The sequence below is a fragment of the Pleurodeles waltl genome, chromosome 5 (assembly GCF_031143425.1).
Source record: "Pleurodeles waltl isolate 20211129_DDA chromosome 5, aPleWal1.hap1.20221129, whole genome shotgun sequence".
Taxonomy (NCBI): Eukaryota; Metazoa; Chordata; class Amphibia; order Caudata; family Salamandridae; genus Pleurodeles; species Pleurodeles waltl.
Genome location: NC_090444.1, coordinates 691,769,796 through 691,797,630, shown reverse-complemented (window position 1 = coordinate 691,797,630; position 27,835 = coordinate 691,769,796). Strand labels below are relative to the sequence as shown.

General features: G+C 44.8%; 1 protein-coding gene across 4 annotated transcripts in view; it reads right to left on the bottom strand.

Moving 5' to 3' along the window:
* The window catches only part of CDK19 (cyclin dependent kinase 19), a 1,195,971-nt gene that overhangs the window by 676,399 nt on the left and 491,737 nt on the right, over nucleotides 1-27,835 (bottom strand). For 3 of the 4 annotated variants that reach the window (XM_069234609.1, XM_069234608.1, XM_069234611.1), the window contains exon 4: nucleotides 599-739. The exons of the other annotated variant lie outside the window; for it this stretch is intronic. In XM_069234609.1, coding sequence (XP_069090710.1) covers nucleotides 599-739 — 141 coding nt within the window. The remainder of the gene's footprint in view (nucleotides 1-598; nucleotides 740-27,835) is intronic. 4 annotated transcript variants of the gene reach the window in all.

The window sequence follows — 27,835 nt, the reverse complement described above, 5'->3', positions numbered from 1 at the left end:
ATTGTGGCGCCATGTGGAAGTTTCCTGGAAACCTCGGCATTCTAGGCACAGTTGCTTTTTTCCGAATGATTGGTTAAACAGGCCTACTGTTTAAAATGACACACGGATTAAAATGTGTCAGTGGAAAGGGATGAATGCTTCTGCATCCTACCCACATTAAAATTGGGCGTGAAAACACAAGGGACGAAGGGGACAAACACGTACGAAACGACAATGCAGGCCTTCGCCGTGAAGGTGACGTGCTCTGGAACAATAACCGGCGCGCGCTGCACCTATCTGCTAAGAGCCACGCGCCCTTGAACCTTGCTACGTTCAGATTTTTTCAGAAGGGTTTCAGCTGTGGGTATTGTTTATGGGCCAGAGAACTCAATGGCTTTCTGATACCGCCCCTCCGACCCAATGGCCGGATTCGCTGTCATTGTTTCTGTTCAGATGTTGCTGATAAACACAATGGGAAACCATGAGATGTTTTCATATTTTTTGCCTTCTAATAGTAAGCAGCCACAATAACAGGAAACTGCATCTATCAATATGCAAGTGCACTTAGATACGTTCGTTCCCAATACCAAGGTCTCTTTGCAGCCCTATGTCGACCTACCAAGTCTCTATGAAGGACCCAGTTTGCGTGGAGGTAGTGGATTCCATCGAGGATCTGGTACAGAAGCGATTTCACCATGGATCGCGGCAACTGCATTGGCTTTTTATTTGCTTTCGAGGCACGATGGAACTTGATGATGTGCTGGGGAGAGATAAACACACAAATATTACGTTTTCTAGCCAATTCAAACGGTTAAGTTTGAGGCGTCACAAAATAAGAAGAGCTTTTTTAGATGGGAGTTTTCTTGCAGTCTGTCAGTTTTTAGTTTTTTACTTGGGTTAGAGGTATAGAAGGGATTCTGATAAAATAGCTGCATGTGACGCAAGAGGGCGCCACCGGGTCTAATCTCAGCGATCAAAACGTGCCCCCTGCCTCCCGGTTAGATAGAAAAATACACTGTTATCTGGAGCTCCTCAAACCCATGGGCCTGGGTGCCACTACACCTGCCGCTTCACTAATGCTCGTGACGACCACAAGGACAAGATGGGTCGAGAATGGTACTGCGGGAAGTACATTTTCCATAAAGAAATCACTGACCCTAATTTCTTTGGGAAGTGGGAGTAGGGTATTAATACCTCAAACGACTCAGTCAGATACTAAGAACCCTTCTGCAAATCACCATTTACTTGTATCTTTTATATTTCCCTCCAGAGTCCAGGGTGATGGATGCCAGGGAGTGCAGCTCTACACTTACCTCTCAGGATAAGGTACCGAGAAACTAGACACACTGACCGCACTCAAGATACATTCCTGTAACCTCTAGCAGGCTCAGTTTGGGGTCAACATGTCTCCCTGCCCCCCACTTGAAAATATATGAAGAGTCTGGTCCAACAAAGCTTGGCCTAGAGCTACAAGTTCACCACCAGTGCCTGGGGATGAATTGCTATGGCTCATGTCTAGTACCAAATACATGAAATCCTGGAGGAGTAAGACATGCACTTGAGTACACAACAAAGTAGGGTGACCACCCGTCCGTAATTTCGCCCTGCTGTCCGTTGTCCGTGATGAAAGCTTTAACGGACGGCATTTGTCCGTAATTTTAGCCTTTCACCTAAAGGGCAACGGAGGCAGGGCGAAATTACGGGCAGAGGAGTTTCTCCAGCTGGGCTGGAAGGCAGGGGGTCTCCTGTGCTCTGAGGGAGGGAGGGGCAGACAGATAAGAAAAGGCCTTCTTGCCAGGGGGTCTCCTTCCCTAAAGACATGCAAATGTGGGCAACTGGTAAATTTGCAAATACAAAGGGGCTTGAAAACCTCCATTGAATTTACTAAAAGGAGCCACTTGAAGTTTTCTGGTGGGAAAGATATTTCTTTCAGAGAGGTATTGTAATGGTTTTCCAAGGTGAGCTGTGGAGTGTGTGGTTTTAATGGAGTGTTATAACATTTTTTTAGCACTAGGTAGAAACTGTATATTATTCAAATCTGTATTTGAGGAGCGCTTTTTTATTTATTTAACCGAAATGTATTCTCACATTTTGTAGCAGCCTTTATTATGATGTAATTGTATTTTTTACAGTTCTTTCAGGTACCTGGGTACCTCATTGTACTAACAAACATTGGCAAAGCAGTAGGTCTCATCTACGAAAGAGTTATTGGCTTTGCAAATGTGTTTTAGCCATTAGCCATGTTATACACCAGAGTAGCTGCTGTTCAGCATGGCTTAAAGCTAGTGGCATAGTGGTGTGGTGTGGAGTAGAGTAGCATAGGAGCAGTGGCATAGAGCCCAGTGGTGCAAAGTACAGAGCAGTGGGGTACAGTGCAGTTGTTTAGAGTGCATTAGCGTAGAGTGCAGTGGTTTAGAGTGTAGTGGCATGGAGTGGCATGGGACAGAGTAGAGTGGCATAGAGTGCAGTGGAGTAGAGTGGCATACAATAGAGTGGAAGAGAGAGCAGTAATGTAGAGTGGTGCAGTGGCATAGATTGCAGAGTAGACTCACGTTGCAGGGAGTGCAGTGGTGTAGTGTAGAGTGGTGCAGAGTAGGGCAAAGTGCTGTAGAGTGGAGTGATGCAGAGTAGAGTGGCATAGAGTGCAGTGGCATAGAATGCAGTAGTACATAGTACATTGGTGTATAGTTCGGTGGTGGAGAGTGCAACACTGCAGAGTAGAGTGTCAGTGCAGTGATGTTTTGTGGAGTAGAGTGGCACAGAGCAGTAGCGTAGAGTACAGTGGTACAGAGTAGAGGGCAGTGGGCAGTGGCGTTCAGTTGTTTAGAGTGCATTGGCGCAGAGTGCAGTGGCATAGAGTGGCATGGGGTAGAGTTACATAGAGTGCAGTGGAGTAGAGTGGCATACAATAGAGTAGCAGAGAGTGCAGTAATGCAGAGTGGTGCAGTGTCATAGAGTGCAGAGTAGAATCATGTGGCATAGAGTGTAGTGGTGCAGAGTGGAGTATTGTAGAGTGGTGTAGAGTAGAGTATAGTGCCTAGAGTGCAGTGGCATAGAGTAGAGTGGTGTAGAGTGCAGAGTTGCAGAGTAGAGTGTCAGTGCAGTGGTGTAGAGTGGTACAGAGAACAGTGGCATAGAGTACAGTGGTGCAGAGTAAAGGGCAGTGCTGTTGTTTAGAGTACACTGGTGTAGAGTGCAGTTGCATAGAGTGGCATTGGGCAGAGTAGAGTGGCATAGAATGCAGTGGAATAGAGTATATTGGTGCAAAATGCAGTAGTACAGAGCAGAGTGGTGTAGAGTATAGTGGCGGCCAGAGCAGTGTTGCAGAGTGTCAGCTTGCAGTAGTGTAGAGTGCATTGAACTAGAGTGCAGTGGTCAGAGTAGTATAGAGTACAGTGGCGTAGAATAGATTGTTTCAGAGTAGAGTGCAGTTGCATAGAGTGGAGAGGTGCAGGGTAGAGTGCAGTGGCATAGAATGCAGTGGCATAAAGTAGATTATTTCACAGTAGAGTGAGGTGGCTTAGAGTGGAGAAGTGCAGGTTAGAGTGGAGTTGCATAAAGTGGCATAGAGTGTGATGGCATAGAGTAAAGTAGTGTAGAGTGCCGGGGCATAGAGTGCAGAGGTGCAGAGTAGATTAGAATGATGTACAGTGTATTGATGTAGAGTGCAGGGGCATAGAGTTGAGTGTTACAGAGTAAAGTGCATTAGAATAGAGTGTATTAGCTTAGAGTGCAGTGGCGTACAGTGCAGCATTGCAGAGTGGAAGAGAGTGGAGTTGTGCGGATTAGATTGGTGTTGCCTAGACTGGAGTGGTATGGCGTGCAGACGAGCAGAGCGCAGTGGTGTAGAGAGGCGTAAAGTGCAGTGGCTTAGAGTAGAGTAGTACAGAGTAGAGTAGAGAGGCATAGTGTGAAGTAGCATAGAGAGCAGTGGCATAATGTGGAGTGGTTCCGAATGGAGAAGAGTGCAGTGGCATGGAGTGGCGTAAAGTGGAGTGATACAGAGTAGGGTGCAGTGGTGTGGAGTGGTGCAGAGCAGAGTGGAGTGGAGCATGCATGCCATTACAGACAACACATTTTTGCCATTACAGACAACACATTTTTGATTGAAATGACCATTACATTTGCAAAGATATACAGTTTTTCAAATCAAACTATATTGTGCAGAGACAATGATGTGTGGAAATTGCATCACCTAATGCAATGATTTGTTTTAATCATGTCAAGGTATTTGTTTCCAGCACAGTTCAGAATTAACAAAAATGTGCTTGATTTGTACTTCAAATTCTGATATATTCTGAAGTCTATTTAAATGTTGTCATGTGATAGAAAAAACTCTTTCCTAACCCCAGTATCCAGCAAGATTGTTTCATAAATCCTCTCACTTTGAAATCAGAGAAAGGAAAGTAAACACTAAGTTCCCACCGAAGACAGAGCCTGACATTTGACTTTGTTCTTTGAATGCACAGCAAATATGATAAGATAAGAACAAGATTTACAGGCCTGTTTACAGAAAGGGGGCACTCAGCAGGATACTGTAAATAAGGGTTTGGCAAGGGAGGAATTCAAGCTGCATAGCCTAAAACAAATAAAGCCAGCAAATTGAAAGCAACAAATTGTGAGTTAGAAACCACAAGGCCAATGGCAAGCAACGGGAAGAATGCATTCACAAGGAAGCACAATGAATTTACTTAAAGTGACTGCTGTGGGATACTTTGTGGGGAAAGTCCAGTATTTTAGTCCATATCTTGCAGAGGTTTGGTACATCAATCACCCAGGCAGTATGACAAGAAGACCTGGAGTGGCTTCCATGTTGCAGGATAGGTCTGTACACCCATTCCATCAGTTTGCCACCATTTCCTATGGTACAGAGCTTCTGGCACACCTCTTGTAGGGTTAGTGCTAGGTAGCAGACATGAAATCGGGCATTTAATGATTATTTAAGGTGGTTGTAAGTAAGGAGTTGACCGGGTGAAGATGGTAGTCTGCCACAAGGGTTTGGAAATTTAGTAGCTCACTGAAACAAGGTCCCCAATTTTAAGACACCTGCAACATGCCACTGATGGAGTTGCTCTGAGCACAGCCATCCTGTGCGAGTGGGAAGGCTTAGCAAAGGTAGTGCAGGAGCATAGGGTTTCTTCGTGTCAGTGAGTTTACAGGTTCTGGCAAGGCAAGAGAAAGCCATGCATGATAACCCCGGATGGTGATCCGTAGAATGGTCAGTAGGAAACGATGAGCAGTGCACTAAGCCTTCCTTAAAAGTCTTTACTGGTAAACCCCATCTCATGCAGAGAGGTGGGCAGAAAGCCAGTGAGCCACCCATTGGACATCTGCAGCTGAATAAAAGCATTCTAAGTCCAGAAGATCTAATCCACCCGCAGTCACAGTTAGCTTTAGAGTGGAAAGAGCTCCCGATGGCGCCGCAGCGACCAAATCAGATGTGTGGCCTATCTGAAGAAGGAATGAAGGACGAGCAGGGGAAGGTTTGCAAAATAATACTATCATTGTGGTAGCACACCATCTTCGCTAGTGCCACATGGCCTCTACAGAAAGCAGAAGAGAAGACGAAAAAGCAAACTGGGCTTGGAGGGACCGTTCGCTCTGCCGAGATTTTCATCCTGGAAATCAGTGTAAGAATGGTAGATATTAATCATTAGGTATCGAAAGGTAACTGGTTCCTAGTTCAATCTGAGATCTAATTGTGTATGAAGGCGAAAACAGTGCCATATGCTAAAGAAACACTAATTACATTTTAAAATTTGTAAATTTTGTTTGTGCAATTTACATCCCAAATATTTTGAAGATTCTATGTGTACTTGACACTTAGGGATAACCCAGATCTCTAGTTTGGCTTTTGCTCAATTTCAAAACCATATAAAGACATGGACTAAGTGGGCAATTGCCTTGCACAACCTTGCAAGGGGTCTGGCCCCTGCTCACCCTTCACAAGCACTAACAGCGAACCATTGCACCAGAAGAGTTTGCCAAGGTGGATGGGTGTTGATTGTTCAACCACTTGACAGTGCCCTTTCTGTTTTGCTCCTGTGTGCAGACAACTCCCCAGGTACCCAATACCTTCAAATAGTCTTGGTGGACCCATCTTGTCTGATTTTAGGAATTGTCCCACCTTGTTCTTCTCTTCTTTATTTATCCAGTTGTTCGCAACAACCCTTTGAATTACTTGCTGTGGATCTCCCATTTGATCTCGATTTCATCCTACTCTTTTATTATCTTTGATTGGTAGTCCGGGCTCCCATTTCTGATATAAATGTAGAGTCCCAAACATACACTCTAGTGCAGTGAGACTACAGACAAGTTATGGGTACATCACATCCTGTCATTAGGTGTGAGACTGTCACCCACACCATCTGCCCTGCCTCTTTAAAAAAAAATTAGGTTGAAAGTCCATGGGCGGTTGGGGTAAGCCAGGTGTTTTTGTTCAATTTGTTTAAACTAGCATAAGGTTAATTACCTTAATGTTTCCCAAACTGTTTGCCAGGGGTTTTGAAATGTTCAGAAACATAATCAAAATGTTGCTGTTATTTTCTCTTCAGGAAAGATCGGGTAGATTTGGGTAGGGGTGATGGCCTTGCCGTGAAGGGCATTAATTTACTACTGAACAAGGACGTAATGTGACACCTGAATGCAGCACACCAGGAGGCAATCACAAAAGGTCCACAGTGAATTAATAGTGCTATGTTAAAAAAGAGTAAATAAATGCACTGACAACATAGTGAGGCATGGCCTCTCTTGCGTGTGTCTGTAAAACTGACGTTTGTTCTTGAATTTTTGTCCTGAATTTTGACCCTTTGTCCTGAATTTTTGTCCTGAATTTTGACCCTTTGTCCTGAATTTTTTACAGTCCTGTCCAGAATTTGCCTCAGTGCCAGGTGGTCACCCTACAACAAAGGCAACAATACGCTTAACAGAATTAAATCACAAACCTATTCAAATATTGTAAAATTCAATGTGAAAAAACGTCAGCAAAAAACCCCCCCACAAAAGTGAGTTACTGGGTGCATTTTTTGCTGCACGTCAGCTCTGCAGGCAGCAGAGTGCACCACGACTAGCACAATATGGACAATGGTGCATATGGACTACTGCAAAAGCAACAAGAGTACTGAACAGACAGCCACTTTGTCTTAGGTTACTACACCAGGATTACTTAGCTACCTTGCACATTTTATTTATCCCCGAAAGACTAAGGAAGCAATGCAGCCTAAATGTCCTACAGACTGCCCTCCAAAATTGACCCTTGCCTGGGGCTGCGATGTTAGCCTAGAGCTCACTACCAAATGTCAGAACTAAACCTTCATTCTTCACTTTCAGAAAGCGGTTAGAAACCTGTCATTTTCGCCACTTCCTAAGACAATCCTATTATTTCCCCATCCGACCCCCTCCCCTTTCTCAAGTCCTCTTCCCTCTCACCTGCTCAGCACTATGATGAAGTATGACTATTCACTTTCACTTCACTTGTGTCCTCTCGGACCTTTTCCTTCCCGTTCCCTGCTAACCATGTTACACTAAGCAAACTGCTTTAATTCACACCGTTTTTCAGTAAAAAGCCTCAGATTGCATCAACAAAACGTTGCGTTTTTTTTGGGCAATCGAGCAGTTAGTTTGTTACCTTGCCACTGTTTCCTTGAAATATATGTCACGACAGCTGTGTAGAAATGACAGATTCAGAGCTACTTCGGTCATTTCCATTACCCTAGTTCTGCCAGACTGATTCACCAGGGCTTGAAACAGCTTTCGAAGTCCCCATGAGAGCTTCAACTCCACCTGGGGGCCACTGTGAATTGACTCTTCCTAAATCCTCAAGGGTGAAGGAGAAAATAGAAGCAGCCTCACAGAGACGATCAAGTGCACAGCACTTGAAGTAAACATATTAACCAAACCCACTTAACCCATCCTGTTTCATTCAAAGTAAACTTGCTTACATTTGTATTGTTTTGTTTTTATAAAGTACGAAATTGGAAAACCTTTTCGCATGTTTAAGCGTTAATTTATTTTACTGTTCCTGGTTGCTCAGGGGCTGATTTACAGTTTGGCGGTATTCCTAGATACCGCCAAGAGAAAGGTCCGCTCGCCTGAATTTGATGCCTGCAGAAATAAGCTTGGCTATGGCAGTGACAACTCTGTCGCTGCCATGACCAAACTTCTAAGGCAGCCCGACGGAGTAAGGGCCGTCAGGGCAATGGCTATATGTCCGCCACCCACTCAGGATGAGCGGACATATAACATGTTTATACTGTCCGTCACCGACAGCCAAACCCTGAGGGGGTGGGACAGTAAAATGGTAATAATGATCCGCTCACTATAGAAGGTAGCTCCATTGGCAAGGAGAGCATTAATGTTTTGACACTAATTTCGGGATTTTCTTTTTCAATATTTAAAAAAACTTGTGCAGGGCTATCAGCATGACACAGTTCTGCACCAAAAAGCAAAAGGCACTGGCAGGAACCGCTGCGACAGCGGTACCTGTCAATGCATCATAAATCACTGCCTGCTTGGCGGTCATTTACAAATGTGGCAGGTGGTCCCTCCACCAGGGGGACAGTCATTTACTAGAACAAGAGGCCGTCACATCATTTATATATCAGGCCCTTAGTTTCTTTACCCTTCTGTTTTTTTCCTTCAGGGCGTTCAGCATTCTACCATTAGCCACTTTGCTGGACCTCCGGAGTATACATGCACCAGACAGCGACGTAATGCAAAATGATGGGGTTCCCCAACAGAATGTGATGAGAAGGCCCAGTGTCTCCCATATATTACACGTATTCATTGACCTTGGGCTGAATGGGGGCCTCCTGATGGGCTGGGGGCCTCACTGTGTCACAGGGGCTTGTGTTACGCCCTTGGCATTAGGATCTGTACACTAGCCAACACTGAAACATTTAAGCAGGAGGTTTTGCAAAAATTCTGGGTATTTGATTTCTACTGTAGGACTTATTTCTTTCCTTGTTTGCGAAGTCTGCAGCTTGATTACAAGTGCACGGTTTTGTCTGACCGGGCCAAGCTACTGTTTGGAGGACGGGGGAATCACAAGATTGCATCTCCTGTGAGGAAGGAAGGCTAAAGTAATCAGATATACCTGGAGCCGAACCAATCTTAAGTGGAAAAAAAAGTACAGTGATTGGTACGTTCCTGCAGCAGGGAGCGGCATGGACTGGGTCCTAAGTTACTCGAGGGATGGGTGGTCTGCCTTTGTTCAAGTTCCGAACAACCTGCAGGCAGATTCCTTGGAGGTATTCATGGTATAGGCCATCCTCACCACGCATAAAGTGCAGGAAAGTCACCAAGATGCTTTAAGTGGCACCGTCCTCTAATTCACCACTGTTAGGACTACAAACCTTGGTGGGCAAGAATGAAGGCACCAGATGGTGCTCCACTCTGTGTGAGGTAGAACCTGGTTAAGATATTAGACCACCACCCTGTCATAATGTCTCATGCACTTTTAAGAGGAATTCTGAGCACAAAATATCATATAAAAGGGCTATTAGGGACCTAAGAGCGGATCAACCTTACACCTGCTCACGTCTAGTGCCACTTCACTATATATGTGTGCAGCCTGAAGATACCTATATGGGATGTGAGAGGTATTAACTAACTACTGAATCCATAACTCACACAACAACAATGTAGAGCAGAACTCGAACAGCAAATGCAATGACTATGACCTCATACACCGTATTCAAATATGTAAGGTCACCTGAGATCACGGTTATGTTTCTTTTTTATTTCAAAATATTTTATTTTTTTAACAAAAGAATGTACAATTAGGTGTTAATTTGAGGCTGCTATAAATGTATGGTTTACACTGCATAAGATGTAAAAGTATATTCAGGACAGATATTAAAATTCCATGATCCGTATTAGAGGGATAGATATATTCTGGTAAGACTGTTCAGTACATTTAGCAGATACATATCACTAGATTTGTGATTTACTTTAATATAGCAATTCCATAGTGTAAGTAGTTCTGGCAGAGTAAGATGAGTGGAGAGGAGTAAGACATCAGGGTGTAGAAAGTGAAAGGAAATGAAAATGGGGTGGTGGTAAGGGGGCTCAACATTATGCTCATTAAGCCATTCCAGAAGTAATTTTGTGGGTTTTTTATGATCTTGGGGCCAGGAAAGAACTCTTGTAGTAGATAAGAAAGCTAGATGTTTATAAAGGTTTAAGGGAGTAGACAAACATGCCCAGTTTGGTCTACATACTTGCATTTATTGTTTATTTAACTATGAGTTTTTTTTTAAAAACAAACCTTATTGAGTTTTTCAACATTACAAACAGCTCACTGGGTCAATTTTACACCTTAGCTTGAATATGTGCATGTATTAGCCCAGCAATGGTGCGCTCAAGCCAGCTATGATTTCAAGATTAACGTATCCGCAGTAAAGTGTCTTTGAAGAGTCATTATAGCACAGTGTCAATGTATTTAATGCACATTCCCTCCCTGTTCCCATCCTATGCGCACCCCTCCCCTTCACGATATTCAGTCAGCATGTCCCCTGAGCCCCTCTTCCTATCCTCCCTCGCACACCGTCTTTGTCTGAACTTCGCTCTTGCGGAGCAGTAACATATCTGCTAGTCCTGTTCCATTTCAGAGTCAGTCACAGTGGGTTGGGACCCTCAGGGGGTGTCTATATTGGGCTCTCTCAGGCAGTCTACCAAGGCTTTGGCTTTGTCGAGCAAGCCTTGTCCCCCTCCTTGCTTCCTGGAGGAGCACTGCATGCTCGCACTTCGCCCATCGGAGGAGTTCTTCATTTGGCCAGACTAGGTATGCTGGGATCTTTCCAATGCATAGTCATTTCCCTTTTTGCCAGCACCAGGGTAAGGTTAGCAAACCAAGTGGTGACATTGTGATTATGTGGTCGAGGGTACCCTGCCAAAAGCCACTCCAAGGGCATGCATAGAATGATTCTGCTAGTGACTTTGTTAATGGTCCTTTTCATACCCCCCAATACCCAGCTAGGGCCAAGCAATCCCAGACCATATGTAGCAATTCGGTTCTCTGTACCCCGCATTTGGGTCGTGCCACTGTGGCCACACTGAAGTGTCTCACAATCTTTTCTGGGGTGAGGTATGCCCTGTGCAGGAAACAGTAATTTATCAACTTAACCCTTGCGTTCTGAGGTACATTGTAATTCACATTTAGGATTGCAGTCCTCTGATCCTCTGTGAACTGGAGCCCAAGGCCACCCTCCTATTTCTCTTTCAGCTCTTCTAGGGGTTTCAAGGTCCTGGAACTCAGCGTCCGGTATAGGGAAGTCACCACCTTCAGTCCTCCAGTCAAGGTCGATAGTATTCAACATCCTTCGTGTGATGGCAGTTCATCCATCGCTACGTTTCAGTGGCCGTGCATCACTGCTTTTACCGTGCGGTGTAGTAGAAACTGGCCTCTAGGAATCTCAAAAGTAATACCCTATCTCTGTAGAGACCCCCTAGGTGGGTGACTCCAGCCAGGGCCCACCCCGCCAGTCCCCTCTGTGTATCTCTCAGTAACAATTGCTCCAAGCATTGCAATGGGCCATCTGAGGAATACAGTCTGGTAGTGTGAGTGCACTGCAGGGCTTGGTTCCAACAGTATCTCGCCACCTGCAATGTCACAATGTTTTCCTGGATTCGTCACCCCGGAGTCTGGAGGAGTTGCAGCAGCAAAGAGCAACTGGGGGACATTTTGGCAACAACCCCATCCAGGTGCCACCGCAACGAGAGCAATTGGGTGAAATACTGTAGTTGGACTGCCAGATAGTATCCCTCAAAATCCAGAGCAGCCAGCCCCTGTCTGTAGTTAGATGCCACAGCTTGGCAAGCACTACTCTGCCTGCTCCCCAAATCAGTTCTGTTAGTAGTGTTTGTAGTTCACTGAAAACCTTATAGAGTATGATAATGATAATTGGTAGGGTAGAGAAGAAATAAAGTAAATGGGGAAGCTCCACTATCTTAGCGAAGGCAATCCTATCAGCCACTGATAAAGGAAGTGTGTTCTAGAAGGTTGTACTGGTCCAAAAGCTCCTGATGGCTGAGTCTATATTACCCTCCAACAGATCATGCAGGACATGGTAAATCCTGACTCCCAAGTATTTCAGGCAGGACCCTTCCCAGATGAGACTGCGTGAATTCAAGTGTGGGGGGACGTCTCTGCATAGCAGGAATAATCTCAACTTCTGCAAGTTTATTCCCAGGCCACAAACTCCACCAAAGTCCTCTAGTAAGGCCATCGCCCTTGGTAAGTCCTCATCCACTCTGCGCAAAAACAGCAGCATAACATCTGCGTAGAGACCAACTCTATGCTGCCTTCCCCCCACCTCCAGGCCTTGAGATGTACTTCTAGCTCGCAGCATGCAGGCCAATGGTTCAATGGCCAGGACAAACAGTAGCTGGGACAGGGGGCAACCCTGCCTCATTCCCTGCTCTACTGGGTAGGAGTCAGAGATTGTTCTGCCAGTTCGCACTCTTGCTGTGGGGGCCCTGTATAGCAGCTTCTTGGTCCATTGGAGGAACCTCAAGCTGATGCTCATCTTCTCCATGGCCAGGTAGAGGAAATCCCACCGTAGACTATCAAAGGCCTTCTTGATGTCCATTGCTACTATGGCTGCTGCTTGTTTTTCAGGGATCTCCACTGCCAAAATTGTAAAGAGCCTGGGAATATTCATGGCCATGTTACATTGTACGAAGAACCCAGCCTGGTGAGGTGGACTAGCATGGGCATCATGGGCAGGTGACGTGATGGTAATAAGTGACTAAGAATTTTGTAGTCCACATTTAACATGGAGAGAGGGCATTCTACCCTAACGTCATGGGAGGAACGGTCAGGTTTAAGTAGTAGTATAACCACTGCTTCCATGGTGGAGTTGGGAAGGTGTCCCGATTCACAGGCTTCCGCATTTAGGGCAACCACACAGAGTGCAAGGGTTTCCACATAGCAGCATAAAATTCTGCTGTGAGCCCATCAGTTCCTGGGACCTTGCCCCCAGCCATATTTCTTATAGCCCCTTGTATAGTTATGTCTTCCGCCAGGGTGTCTGCCTCTTGTCATGTAAGTATCGGGAGGGTGGCAACTTGGGCAAAAGTCTCCATCCGTCAAGAGGGCAATGTTAGGTGGGAGCATATAATGCGGTATAGTGTTGGGCAAACCTTGTATTTATTTCTGCCTGGGTGTATAGTTGGATTCCAGTGTCTGACTCTATCTCCAGTATTGAGGAGCCCCTGGAGGCAGGATTTGCAAGCCACACCAGTAACGTGCCTGCTTTATCTCGTTCCACATGGGCCTGAGTCATATATGTCCAGTAGTCAAAGCAGCATCATTTTTCAGTGTGTACTGCTAGTTGTTCCTTGGCTTCTGATAGTCGTTGTACGACATCTGGGTGTCCAGGTCACTCCTTTTCTAAGGTCCTCACTGTCTTCTCCTGCCTTTCAATTTCTTTCACCAATGTTCGGCACACTCCTACCATCTCCATTATGCACCATCCCCTAATGAAGGCCTTAAAGGCTTCCCACTCCACGGTGAGGAGAAGGCTGTATCATCGTTCTCTTCAAAACATTTACTACTGGCATTTACTATTGTTTGACGGAATACAGAGTCCTCCAGTGCTTCCACCCAGAGATGCGAATCTGGGATTTTTGGTCGGTCCCTGTGCCAGGTCAGTGAGAGAAACACCGGGTTGTCATCTGATATCATTTGACATAGGTATTCCACAGCCCAGACCTGCTCCTGAACCTCAGGCTACCCCAGGTGCACATGGAGATCATGCATGCCCAAGTAATAAGAATAATCTCTTGTCCCGGGGTTTAGGTATTGCCAGGCATCCAGCCACCCCCAGAGGTGTTGCCATGTCCTAAGAGCTCAGGCTGTGTGATGTGGTAGGGAGTCCCTCAATGGCAGGTGAGAGCTATCTAGAGTGGGGTCAGATGACTAGGGCACTAGATAGGTCATCAAGGAAATTTGCTTGGTCAGTGTTGGGTGCATACACTTCCACTAGTGTTAGATCGCGGCCCGCCAGCCGACCAGACACTACCACATAACCTTGCCCTCAGGAACAAGGAGCACCCTGGTCATCTGGAATGGGACTCAGGTCTAAATCAAATAAGGACTCCCCTGTCAAATGCAGAGTATGTTGTTCCATAGACCTGACCCCTCCATCTCTTCTGCATGTCTCTTGTTCCTCAGGATGATGTGAGAGTCCTAACGTATTGCAATGTGGATCCCCTGTCTTTTTCAGTAAGCATATACCTTATATAGTTTAGTCACATTGTTAAGCCCACAGACATTCCAACTGATCAGACTGTAGGTTAGGGTGGACTACATGTTGAGCAATTACTGTCATACTCCATTTCTCGTAATAGTGGCTTCAGGGCTAGAAGCCCGGTGGGGGGCCTGGCCGACTGGTATTATAGTCTGGCAAGGGGCAGGGGCACAGCATCTAAACTCTCCCAACACATAAACAAAACATACCCAACTCCCCAACCCCAGGACAAGAAGAGAACACCTCCCCATCCAAACATTCATCTCATACAACAACTTGTGTGCTTTCATCCCTCACACACTTTAACACTGGAGGGGGAGGTGTGCCTGTCACAGTGCCTCCCGGCTTCACATCACACAATGAAGACACTGCTCCTAGTGATTGGGCATCTGGCCCGCTCATGCCACTCACTGCAATATAGATGAGGCGAATGCCAGGTAAGTGCACATCACATTCTAGGCGCTGTTATTCCTTCCAGTTTTCAAATGATATTGTCTGAGGTCGCAGGAGTCACTATCGGCATCATGTCACCAAAGCTTCTGAAGGAGATAGATACTTGGTCAATGTCCCCTACTTCCTCCTCTCCCGTTTCAGAGGAGTGGCCTGAGCCTGCTCTGCTGATCACCGTCACTACCTCCACTGCTCGTGCAGTGCCTGAGATCGCTGTGGGGTGCTTTGATATTCCTTTTTGATGGGCCATGTGTTGCTGTCACCAGCTGCTGCAGGTTCACCTTCTTGATCTGGGACAGCGTCAAACCAGTCCCAGAGCTGTGAGGGAGAAGTAAAAAACAGGGTTGCTCCTTTCATGTACTATTCTGAAACAAGCAGGGAAGAGCATTGCATATTGTATCCCCCATACTCTTAAGCGCTTTTTGGAATCTCAGAAAGAAGCCTGCTGGTTTTGATCCTCTCATGCAAAGTCAAGGAAGATCATGACCTTCTGGTTTTCCACAGTAATGACCCCTCTCTCCCAAGATTGTTGCAGTATTTGGTCTCTATTCCTGAAATGAAGCAACCTGGCCACTACAGGTCTAGAGGGAGCATCAAGCAGTGGTGGGCACACCAGCGCTCTGTGGGCCCTCTTGAGCCAAAAGTACCAAGAGAGACCTTCTGAACTATGGTGTCCCTAAGCCATGTCTCCTGGAGGTTGACCATGTTGCTGGCAGAGCCCTCTACATGCTCCGGCAGTCCCACTATATGGATGTTGTTCTAATGGGGTCTGTATTTTGCATCTTGTGCTCTGGTCTCCAATATTTGCAATTTTCCCTCCATTTGCGTCAGTCGTTCTCTCATTGAATGTAGTGCGGTGTTATTTCCTCAAGTGTTTTTTCCGTGGCCGTGATGCGTTCAGTTAACTGTTTGTGATCATCTCGCAGAAGTCCGATATCTGCTGCCACTGTGTAAATCTTGAGCTCCAGGGCTTCACGGGAGGCTGCTATAGCGTGAAGTACAGTGTCCAGAGTGGGTTCCTCATGTCTTCAGGAGGGCGTTCCACTCTATTCTCTGACGTCGTGCCCATATTATGTGCTGAGGAAAGCATGAGGATGAGGGACATCTTTCTGTTTTTTGCATTTTGCCCATGGCAGTTTTTATCAGGAGGGGTTCCCCCTAATGTACTGAGAGTGTAGGTTTCAGAGTTCTCTCCCCACCAGCAGTGATCAAGGGTATGGCCCAGCACTGGGTCAGGGGGTCCAGTTACTCCTGTACAGTGATTGTAGTGCCTGCAGCTCCTATGCACCACCGCTAGATCTTTAGTGCATTATGGAGGGAGGAGCATTTAGATCAATGGCAAGGTGCTAGCGAGAATCTCCCTACTATACAGCAACAAGAAAGGAATCTAATGACTTGTCTGTTTTCAAATATTGCCCCCAGCTCCTGGCCGCAGTGCTCCCAAGCATCTCAAAGGCACAATTTTTGCACTTGGGTCCCTCCAAAAGAGACTGTCCCACGTAGATCTCTACCACAGGTTCAGCAGCCGGTCACTACTGCACTCTTTCTCCTTTCCCTCCGTCAATCTCGTAGGCCCTGGAGGGCGGGGAAACGCCACCAGAGTCTGGGATGTGTAATGACCTACCAAAACAGTGGACTGTAACCCATTGTTTATTAGCCCTCCATGTTGTGTCTGCCCCTGCCCTGTCTGTCACCCTTGTGTGTCTGTGAGCGTGGCGCATGCTGCGTGTGGCTTTTTGCATGTTGAGAAGGCACTCAAGCGTTACGACGGTTGATCGCCCATTATGTAAGAGAAACGAAGAAATAAAGAAGCCTTACACTTGGCTCCGTTTGCCTCGTCATTACACTCCTGAAATTGGCGACGAGCGCAGAGAAACCATTGAAGAGGTCACTGCTTCTCTTCAAAATGTATTAGCTGTAAGCAGCGCTGTGCCCACAGCTTTGGAAGTACCTTGTGATTCAAATAACGGCTTGACAAGGAGAGAGGAGTATCTGATACTTAAAATAACTCCAAAAAGACACACCCACTTAATCCTCAAAGGGTTCCTACTGGCAACCTTGGCCCCACCTCAAACAGCCTCTGGGAGGAGTTCATCCACCGAGCTGAAAGAATTAACCCATTAAATACATTGAACTCAATAATATGTTATGCACTAACTAACCACTGGAGGGAGCCAGATCATTAAAGATAAAAATTAAGAACTCCATCTAAAAGAATAATACAAGAATAAGAAGTAATTTTAAATGACTATTGAAAATAATATATTTTAAGTGTAATCCCAGTAAATTAGAACTAAAATGGCTGGCCTAAAGAATGCTGTGGCTATGCCTAGTACCTTTTTAGAAGTGCCAGGACCACCTGCAGAGAGGTGGACACAGTGGAGCAAATGTTTTGAAAAACACTCTGAGGCTATAGATGGAACTAAGTATGAGCCAGCCAGAAAACAAGCCATGATGTATAATTGTCTGGGAGTTGAAGGAAGAAGATTATTAGACCACATAAACCCTGTTTAGAAAGAGGAAGAGGAAGACCAAGAATGGGATGTATTAATTGAAGTAAAATCTAGAATGAAAAACTATTTTGATACAACAAGTGCCACTATGGAAAGATACAACTTTTACTACCGCTACCAAGCATCTGGAGAATCAATTGAGTCTTATGTTGCAACACTAAGGATGCTGGCCACAGCATGCTCATTCAAAGACATAGACGACATGATCTGTGATCAAGTAGTAATGCACACCACTTGTGTTAAAGCGCAAGGAAAGCTATTATGTCATCGTAATCCTAGTTTGGAGAAGGAGATATCAACTGTGAAGAGTACTGAAAGCTCTGTACAGGGAGTGAAATTGCTGTACAAATCTGATAACCACCATGCTGATGTCATCCTAATTCACAAAGAAGAAGAAGCATCTATGAATCAATAAAAAAAAATACAACAGAAAGAGTGGTTCAAATCCAAGCAACATAAAATGATCATGCTATGTCTGCAGATCGAGTTCTCCCTTGGCGTTAAGCAAGGGGTCTCCTGCTATTGGAAAAATTTGCAAAGTATGTGGAAAGTCGGGACATTTCCTAAAAGTTCGCAGAACGTCGCCAATAAAGAAAGTCTTCAAAGTAGAATAATCTAAATCAGAGGAAAACTCAGACAACAGTGAAATGATGGAAAATTTAGTGTTACTAGTGGCCATCACCAACAAGGAAGACTTACAGAACCAACCCAAATGCAATGTGCATGTGAATGGGAAAAGTGTGGAAATGCTAGTTGACATTGGATCCAGAATCAAAATTTTGTCAAAGGACAGTTACAAAAACCAAGAATGCGAAGCACCATTACATGCTAGCAGGATTATTCCGGGAGCCTATGGAGTTTCACAAAATAAAGCTGGAAGGAGTGCTGAACGGCGAGTAGATGTTCAAGGAAAAAGTGCTTGGTCAAAAGTATTCGTAGCAGCATACTATGTCAACATCCTTGGTTGGTTGGAGCAACAGATACTGACGATGATGATTAATCCATTTCAACCTCCTTATGTGTTTAGCATCCAAGAAAACAGTTTAGAAGCTATCCTCGAAGAGTACTAGAAGCTGTTCATTAGAAAACTGGGATGCTTAAAAAACTTTAAACATAAAATAATTCTAAAAAAGAATACACAACCTGTCAAATACGTGTAAGAAATATACCCTTGTCAGCCCGCTCTGAGGTCAAAGATATTTTAAAGAATTGGTGTGACAATAGAGTAAAAGAACCCGTCAACACATCGGAGTGGTTATCACCTGTGGTCATAGCTAAAAAAAAAAAAAATGGATCAATCCGTTTATGCATTGACCTTCGCCAGCTCAACCACCATATGGAAGCTGATTCTCAACCACTGCCTCTAATAAATGAAATGTTACTGACCTTGGAGAAAGCGAAGATCTTCACAACTCTTGACTTCAGTGCGGCTTACCACCAAGTACAATTGGAGGAGGACTCAAAAGGTTATACAGCATTCATTATTCCTGAAGGAGCTTACCAATTTTGCAGACTACCATTTGGGCTATGTTGGACATCGGCGGTCTTCTAGGGCAGAATGAACCAACTTTTCTCTGACATGAAAGGCCTAAGGTCATTTCAAGATGACATACTAATTTACAACGAAACAGAAGAAGAGCACATGTCTATTTTGCGGAAGGTAAGAGTGAAGTATCGAAAGAAGGGAGCCTATGTGAGCAAGTACAGTGAACCAAGATCTGTAGTTAAGAACAGTGGCACTACTATTTTATTAGACAATGGTCAATGGAGGAATGGATCAAATGTGGTTGCTGTTAGATTGTCAGAACCAGTTAGGGACCATGAAGTAGTTCATAGTGATGTGCCTGAATCCAACGGAAAAACTGAGCACAGTGAACAATGCAAAACAAGCTACGCCAATATTGCGAATAGCAACTCTTCTCACATGTCTTCGACTGTGATTGTACCTGATCCAAGGGGTACTGTAACAACTAGAAGAACCATTGTACCACCCATCAGGTTCAAAGATTAAATACTGAATTAATTGTTGCAAAAAGGGAAAAGATGTAATGCCCTACCAAAACAGTGGACTGTAACACATTGTTTATTAGCCCTCTGTGTTGTGTCTGCTCCTGCCCTGTCTGTCACCCTTGTGTGTCTGTGCACGCGGAGCACGGCGCACACGGCTTTTGGAATGTTAAGAAGGCGCTCAGCCTTACGATGGTTGAGCACCCATTATGCGAGAGAAACAAAGAAATAAAGAAGCCTTACACTTGGCTCCGTTTGTCTTGTCATTACAGATGCCCAGGCCCTCCAGCAAGACCCAGCGAGGCCCAGGATAATGTCTCTATGGTGAGATTATACAGTTGCCCGCTTATTAGCGTACCCGGGGCCCAATTTCAACACTTCTCAACTTTGCTGATGTCCCGTCTTCTCTGTGTTGGTCTCTCCGCTGTTAGGCGTCCACCGCTGTCTTTATGCCATGCCCATTCCTCGCCTGCTCACCGCTGCCATTATTGTAGTGTTGGTCTTGCAGCAGTGCTGTTGTTCAGTTGCGGAGTCCGGGCACCAGACTTCACTGGGTCTCTTTCTTGAGGTCTCAGGGTCCCTCCAGTGGCCCATTGTAGGTCGGAGATGCTAGGCCATGCTCCTCAGGCTGCATAGGAGGTATATTGGGGCTGCCATTTTGGCAGATGGCTCCATCAGAACAGGAGGGAGAAAGCCTGACCGGGACCTCCAATTTAAGTTAAACAAGGTGTTTCTTTTGTCTCTGGGGTGGATGCAGTCTATTTCCGGGCTGGTCTAGGCAGGATCAATAGTCGGTGTCCCCGGATGGTGGAGTTCAGCCGATAGAGCAGCGCTCCGCACCCTAAGCTATCAACGTCAAGCCACACACCCTTATTTTACAATAAATTTAGGAAGTTATCCGCGCCTCTAGTAAATTATGCCCATGTCCAGCAAGTGTGGATAGTGTTGACTGCAATACAATTTCTGCAAAAACAGGCACAGATGTTATGTGGGAAAGTTTCAATAGTAATAGATGGGAAGTCGGGAGTCCGTTTAATATACAGTATCTGAACAATACATTGGCTGAGTTCTTTCCGAAATGGTTTGGTGAACATTCTAGCAACAGCATGTGCCTTAAAAGTGCCTTCCTTATAAGTGGTTACACAGGGCGATACCCTACCATTCACGGAACAGGAGAAGGGACACACCCAGCAGGTAAAGGCTCTGTGCTTGCAGTTATTCTATTAAGATCATTTTTTTAAAAAGATGAAATGAGGTTGGGGAGGCAGGGCTACTGAAGAGAAAATCATTAATATTAAATGCTTGCCTACGAGCAATCTGACCCCACAAGGCCCGTCCTTCTTACAGTTCTGTTCGTGCTTCGAGTGGAGATAGGGGCTGAATTGCCAGAGTTCTGCTGCAGTAGAACAGCAATAGCGGCCAATAGAGGCTATTGCTTCAGTAAAACCTTGTTGTTTTGCAACACAGGAACAAAAGAAGATGATGGATTGGTGAGTGACCTTGAATGCAAATCTGCAATACTAATCAACGGTCTTGACGCTGGCGACAGCAAGCACTGCACTCCTTATCTGTCCTGCTGCTTATTTTCCAGACTAAAGATAGGCAGCACAACTGATAGGCACTGCAGTGGGTGATGCCAGTCCTGCTGACCATTTACCAGACTTCTCCCGCAATGCCGGTTTCCTGCTCTGTAGCCCTAACTCCTGTTCCTGTCAGTACTCTCTTTAGCCCCGAGCCCCCCCACTACAGGGGTCTGCACACTGTAGGCCTGGTTAGTTTGGATATCAGACACTGTACAACCTATTGGCTATACCACCATCAGAGGTAAGGAGCAGAAGACAGGCGCAGTGGGAGAACACTAAAGAATTGGTGTCAGGACGATAGTCTCAGTCCCTGATATTACAATGCATTGCCTAATACCAGTGATTTCTATGAATTCATGTTCGATTAATTAACATTATTACATGTATAATGCTGTACAGAGTGTTGGCACATAAAAAGGAATGGTTAATTCAACCAGGACATAATTAGTAAAACCATGAATGTAAAAAATTCAAATAGCTTTGGTACCTTCGAAAGGAAACAAGCAATCATAAGGGTGAAGGAAGAAAGAATCGCCTACTCAGTCAATGAGACTGGCTGTTAAGAAGATGGCTGAATACAGCACGTGACCCTTAAAGATACCAAGACTACTTAGCAGCTCTCTTAGCATGAAGTGATATGATTAAGGACTACCACTGGTGGCTTCGGAGAGTGATTGTCGGATAATGTTCGTAAATTTCCCTTAGTCTTGCTAGGGGCCTGGGGGTGTTTTCCGTAAAGCACGGGTCCGAGGCCTCTCCGCAATGCATGCAATGCATTGTCCATTAGTCATGGCGCCTATTTCCAATTCCGGGTTTCTGCTCCTTTTTCATAACTCTCCATCTTTGTCCTAAGTACCACCACGGAACAAGATATCCAGAGTGCTGTGCAAAAGGTGCAGACGCACCTTTGCTCATGAGTGATGAGTGCGAGGGATCCACTGCATCCCCAGAAATAGATGATTTGCACTGCCATACCCTTAGGGGGCAGTTTTCTGTTTGAATTAGGGTCTAAGACACTCTTTGTATGCCAGCAATCAGCACAGCCCATGTCATCCTGTGGATGCCCCCTCTTTTAGTCCTGCCACCCTTACCCATCCCAGTGCATGCGTTCCATTCTGCACCCAATGAGCTTTGGTTTAGCTGCTGTCTCTGTGTATCTCCCAAATTGAGGTGCTATTATGGATGCATATTTTAGATGGGGTTTTATGTCCCCACTTTGCTGTTTTATGCACTAGAAGTAACAGTCTCTCTCTCTCTCTCTCTCACTGAAAACACTCTGCCCGTGAGAGATCAAATGAATATGGGATTTCTTTGGTTTAAACTGCCCTTTTGAAATTCTACTTCGTGTGCCATCCCAAAGAAAGGTGAAATAGGTCCCTGAAATTATTCTAGAGTTCTGTGAAAGTTTAGTATGTTTTCTGTGCAGCTGAATCCACAACTATGGTTTTTCACGCGTTGGGACATACACATTCATGACATAGATTTCTACTTCATCTTTTTGGATGCATTTAAGAAGCCATCTTCCTTCTGAATAATTATCTACCTCCAGAATTGTTGGGACAGATTTCTTAGCTATCGGAGTGACTAGTTAATTTTTCTTTCTGAGTACTGGCGAGCATGCAAATTCACCCACTCACCTATTTCGCATTTCTGTAGCTTCTTTAACTACAATTTGGACTCTTGGAGAAGACTAAGTCACCCTTAGCTTACTACAATAGTTTAGTATTTTTTGTCACTTGACAGGGTGATTTAGGCCTTTTGTTTATAAGAATATGATCTTGATCTTAGTCAATATGGGTACAAGGAACAAGATGGTCTATGGTTTGGAGCAAGGCATGTGCGCAGCAGATCAAGTAGTGCCATGTGGAGGCTCTAAATCCCGCTCCTAAATTTTAAGCGTGCTCTTTGTAGGTACAACCAGTTTCATCCTGGGTTGAAAGGATAAAGATGAGAAGAGAAAAAGATGAGAAAAGTGCATTCACGTTTATTTTACAATAAAAAATTAATGCGCCGCAAACGTAAACCCACCCAAAGAAAAACCTGTAACAACCACAAGCCTCCCCTTACCCGTATACATGATATTGGGGCAGAGAGCAACATGAAGCCTCCATGAGGTCAAGCTTAACTACATCCTAATTTAGAAGTGTGAATAACGGTAACTTTCTCTTAAGAATAACTTTCTCTTAAAATAACTTTCTTTTGTCAATAAACATAGTGATGTGACCTATAGCGATACGTTATAATCAGATACATTTCCTGGTAATGAGTCTTGGAACTTCCATTCACCTGGGGGATAACGAGAACTTGGAAAGATCCTTAACATATTCATTAACTAATTCTGCAAACACAGAAGTCATAATTGAAAAAACATGTTCAAGGTAACAAGTATGTATTTGTATGCTGTACTATTTGTTACCTATCTTATTGTTTTATGCATTATAAAGAAAATATGTATAAAATGTATTATGGATCTTTGTATAACCAGAAGCAACATGGCACAAATTGTACAACTTGACATCTTCAAAATAGAACCAATGTCTAGAGTTGCATATCTAGCAAAACATTTAGGCCCTCATTATGAACACGGCGGTTTTCACCACTGTGTTCAGGCCGGCGGTCATCCTACTGACCGCCAGCCCCCCTGGGATCCCGCCAGCCGTATAATAAACATTTTGCTGGGCCGGCGGGTGGAAACATTTTTTCCGCCCGCCGGCCCAGCAGAATGTTTGGCCGGGACATTGACAGCGGCTCCACATGGAGCCTCCGTCAATGCCTCTGTGCGGCGGGTGCAGCTGCACCTGTCGCACAGATCACTGCGCGTAAATCGGGCAGTGACCTGCACGATGGGGCACTGCACAGGGGCCCCTGCACTGCCCATGCCAAGTGCATGGGCAGTGCAGGGAACCCGCCAGGGAAAGGCTGGGGGCAGTAGGAATCATTATCCAAAGGGCAGCAGCGCTGCCCTATCGGATAATCATGCCTTTCACCGTCAGGCTGCCTGTCGGTGGGTGAGGGCTGCCTATGGGGGCTCTCAAGCTGTTCATTATATGGCAGTTGAGCCTGTCATGAACCGCCGTGTTCATAATGAGGGCCTTAATGTTTAACATTTACTTGTGAAGTACCATCTTGTCTTGCTGCATTATCCAACAACCCTCGGTAATTATAATTTCCTAATTACAATATCTAACTAAAAAAAAAATTCTAGTTATTCACAGAAGACTGGCCAGGAGAGATACTTTGCATGCCAAACCAACAAAGGAGAAGAAGATAGATATTGCTCTTAAGATTTTTATCTTCAATACAGCAACTTTCTTTTTTTTTTTTTACAGCTTCTTTTCAGTAGCTTTATGGAATCCCAATTTTGGAACCATTTCAAATGATATTCTTCATGTTTCTTCTTTCTTCCTTTGAGCAATGATTGCTTCAACCCCAGGGTATCACAGAGGTTTGAAGATAAGAGCAACATGTGACACCAGGTGTTTCACTTTTGTTCTAGGGTTTCTATGAGCTCTTATTACTTCAAAGTATCTTACAAATTCTATCCCTAATGTCTGTGATCCAGGATTTGAGGAAAGCTGTGGAAAGAATGCTTTATATTCTATGCCATCTTACTAAACAAAAATTCTAAATTTGCCTCCACGTGTGATTCTCTAGTTCCCCGATGTCTCTCTCTAAGCTGGTGGCTTTCTTGGTAAATATTCCTAGTTCCTTTTCTCTTTGAGGATGCCATCCCCAGGTTGCTAATATTAAATTCTGCTTCCGCCACCTTGTTTCCTCGATCTTCAAGGTCCTCATACCAGCAGTTTAATTTTGCATTACACCTGTATTTGTTTTCATGGATTGTGCCAGGACATGGAGGTCATTTAATCTTGGTAGCATTATACCCATTGAGGCAACACTGTCTTCTTTACTCTATATTGGTTATTTAGAATCCGGAGGTTCTTGTTTTGATATATTTGCTGCTGTTTAGTTGTTATCTTGTTCCTTTTTCCACTTTTATTTCCTACTGTCCTTACTATATGCAATTCTCTGTTTGCACTACCTTGTTTTCCGTTTTACATACACTAAGGGCCAGATGTAGCAAACTTGGAAATTGCGACTTGCAATTTGCGAGTCGGAGCGACTCGCAAATTGCAAGTCGCAATTTCCAATGCAGAACGGTGTCTCAGACACCGTCTGCGAGTCGGTATGGGGTCGCAGAGACCCACCTCATTAATATTAATGAGGTGGGTCGCAAATTGCGGCCCCATACCGACTATGGGCACTCGCAAACATGGAGGCCTGCTGTAGTCAGCAGGCCTCCATGTTCGTGACTGCTTTTAAATAAAGCAGTTTTTTTTTTTTAAGTGTAGCCCGTTTTCCTTAAAGGAAAACGAGCTGCACTTAAAAAAAAAAACGAAACCTTTAGTTTCGGTATTTATTCACGGCAGGCAGTGGTCCCTTGGACCACTACCTGCCCTGAAAAAATTGTTTTGGGTCCATTCACAAAGTGGAAGGGGTCCCATGGGGACCTTTTCCAATTTGCGAGTGGGTTACCATCCACTTGAAGTGGATGGTAACTGCGACACCATTTGCAACCGCATATGCAGTCGCAAATGGTATTGCATACCACTCCGAATCGCAAATAGGAAGGGAACACCCCTTCCTATTTGCGATTCTGAAATGCATATTGCGAGTCGGTCCCGACTCGCAATATGCATTTCTGCATAGGAAAATGTGATTTGCGAGTCGCAAACGGCAATTTTTGCCGTTTGCGACTCGCAAATCGTTTCCTGCATCTGGCCCTAAATGATTTACTAATATTGAGGAAGTGTCTTGCAGGGTTGCAGCGCAGTAGAGGCTCTACTGAGGCAGAGCAGAAAGCAACGTGGCAGAATGGAATGTGGTAGAATAGAGGAGGCGTTTGCTTGACACTTGCTTGATTAAGTTGGGGACCTGTTCAGTCTTCCCTTGTGGGGCAGCATGAAAGTAGAGCAGAATGGAGAGAGATAGAGCAAGGCAGAATCCTCTGTAATCAAGGCTGACCCAATGCTGGCTTTTTTGGCTCAGAGCATCAGCAAAGTGAAAGAAGAACTTGGGTAAGAGGTGGTGGTCAACCGGTTTTAGGGGCCAACTGGTATTGAGGCCAATTGCAAAAGCAAAAATCAGAGTGCTAAAAAGTAGTTCTGAGTGCGAAAAGGTAGTTCTGAGTGCGAAAAAGTAGTTCTGGGTGCTAAAAAGTAGGTCTGAGTGCTAAGAAGTAGATCAGAACTCTGGATGTCAAATGTGTCGCTCCCATTGGTCACATAGTTAAGGCTCCTTACAGTCTATACAGTTGAAGATAATGTTCATGTGGAGAAATATTGTGCAATAAGCAAGAGTTTTACGAGCGCAGAGTAAGTAAAGCGTTGTTCACTGCAGCTCACCTGGCCCTCTGATCCTGCATTGTGCTTAGTTAGAGGTTGTTCTAGGCTGCTTCTATCAGAATACTTTTTTCAGTTTTGAATTTTAATTTGCATTGGCATTTTATGATTGAGAACATTCATCAGGTTTCAGAGCATGTATGTGCCTGCTGTTTTTTCATTTGTTGACTTATACAGGATGCATGGAAAACCTGGTTGCAAGAAGAGAAAACACAGACTAAATTACTTTGTGCTGCAGAAATTCCACTCTTTGCTCGGGCGGTAAACAAAAAATTAATTATAAGGAAATTGTTCTAACAATGTTTTTCGCTCAACCATTCATGATTTTTTTCGTTAAGAATTGTGTTCACCAAGGTGACGAAACCAACATTGTGAAAGCCATTGTTGAATACATATTTATTTCTTCAGGTTAGTTTTATTTTTGTCTCTTTTAAGGAGGATGGTGGCGGTCCCTTAGGAGGTGGCTCCAACTTCCCCCTCCATGCTCCATTATTTCTAACCTCTTAAAGACCCCTCCACCCCTACCCTTAATACACCGCACTGCTGTTCCCTATCCCGGTTTACTTGTTGCTGTTTCTTTTCTGATCTCTCCTAACAACCTCCTCCTTCAGCCACATCACCGCCTTCCATAAACCCTCTTCTCTTCTTACCTTTGTCTCGCTATCCTCTTCTTCCCCTTTGCATTGTCTTCTTTTGTTTTTTTTTTACTACTCAGTCATGGTAGACCTAAAAGAAATACTTCAATGAAAACATATTTTTGTGCAAAAGGTATTTTGCCGTTTTTGACATTTTTCCAAATTGACGTTTTGTCAGTCAGATTTAGTCAGGCAGACTGTCTTCTTTTTGGAAATTTGCCAAAATTATGACATTCTGACATTAAAACACCATTAAATAATAATATATGCCTGAACAAGCACATTGCACTAAACCAGTAGAGAACTAATTCATATTGGTACAGTAACGTCATGTTAACTGCGTGATAATTTATGTGGTTTGCGATGTCATCTGTCAATCAATCAATCAGTATTTATAGAGCACGGCTATTCACCCATGAGGGTCACAGGCGCTGAGGCGGTGGTGGGGGGGCCTCATCCGAAGAGACTCGTCTTGAAGTTCTTCCTGAAGATGGTGAGCGATGGGCTTTGTCTGAGGTGCAGGGGGAGGTTGTTCCAGCTCTTCGCTGCATGGAAGGTAAAAGATCGTCCTCTGGCGGAGGTTTTGCAGATGCGACGGACGACCAGTAGCCAGTGGAGAGTCCTCAGGTGTTAGGAGTTGTGTTCTCGGTGAGGGAGGTCCACAATAACTTGGGGGGCAGTGTTCTGGATGAGTTGACGTTTTTTGATGTTTCTAGTTGAGGTGCCGGCATAGAGGGTGTTGTCGTAGTCGAGCTTGCTCGTGACTAAGGCGTGGGTAACTATCCTGCGACATTCTGCTGGGATCCATCTGAAGATCTTCTGGAGTTTACGCAGTGTGTGCCAGTAGGAGGAGGTGACAGAGTTTACCTGGCGGGTCATGGATAGGGAGGAGTCGAGGATGATTCATAAGTTGCGGCCGTGCTTGGTCGGCACGGGGGGGAGCTGAGGGATGTGTCCCAAGCTGCGGTGGCGTTTCCAAAGATGATGAGCTCCATCTTGTCAGAGTTGAGCTTG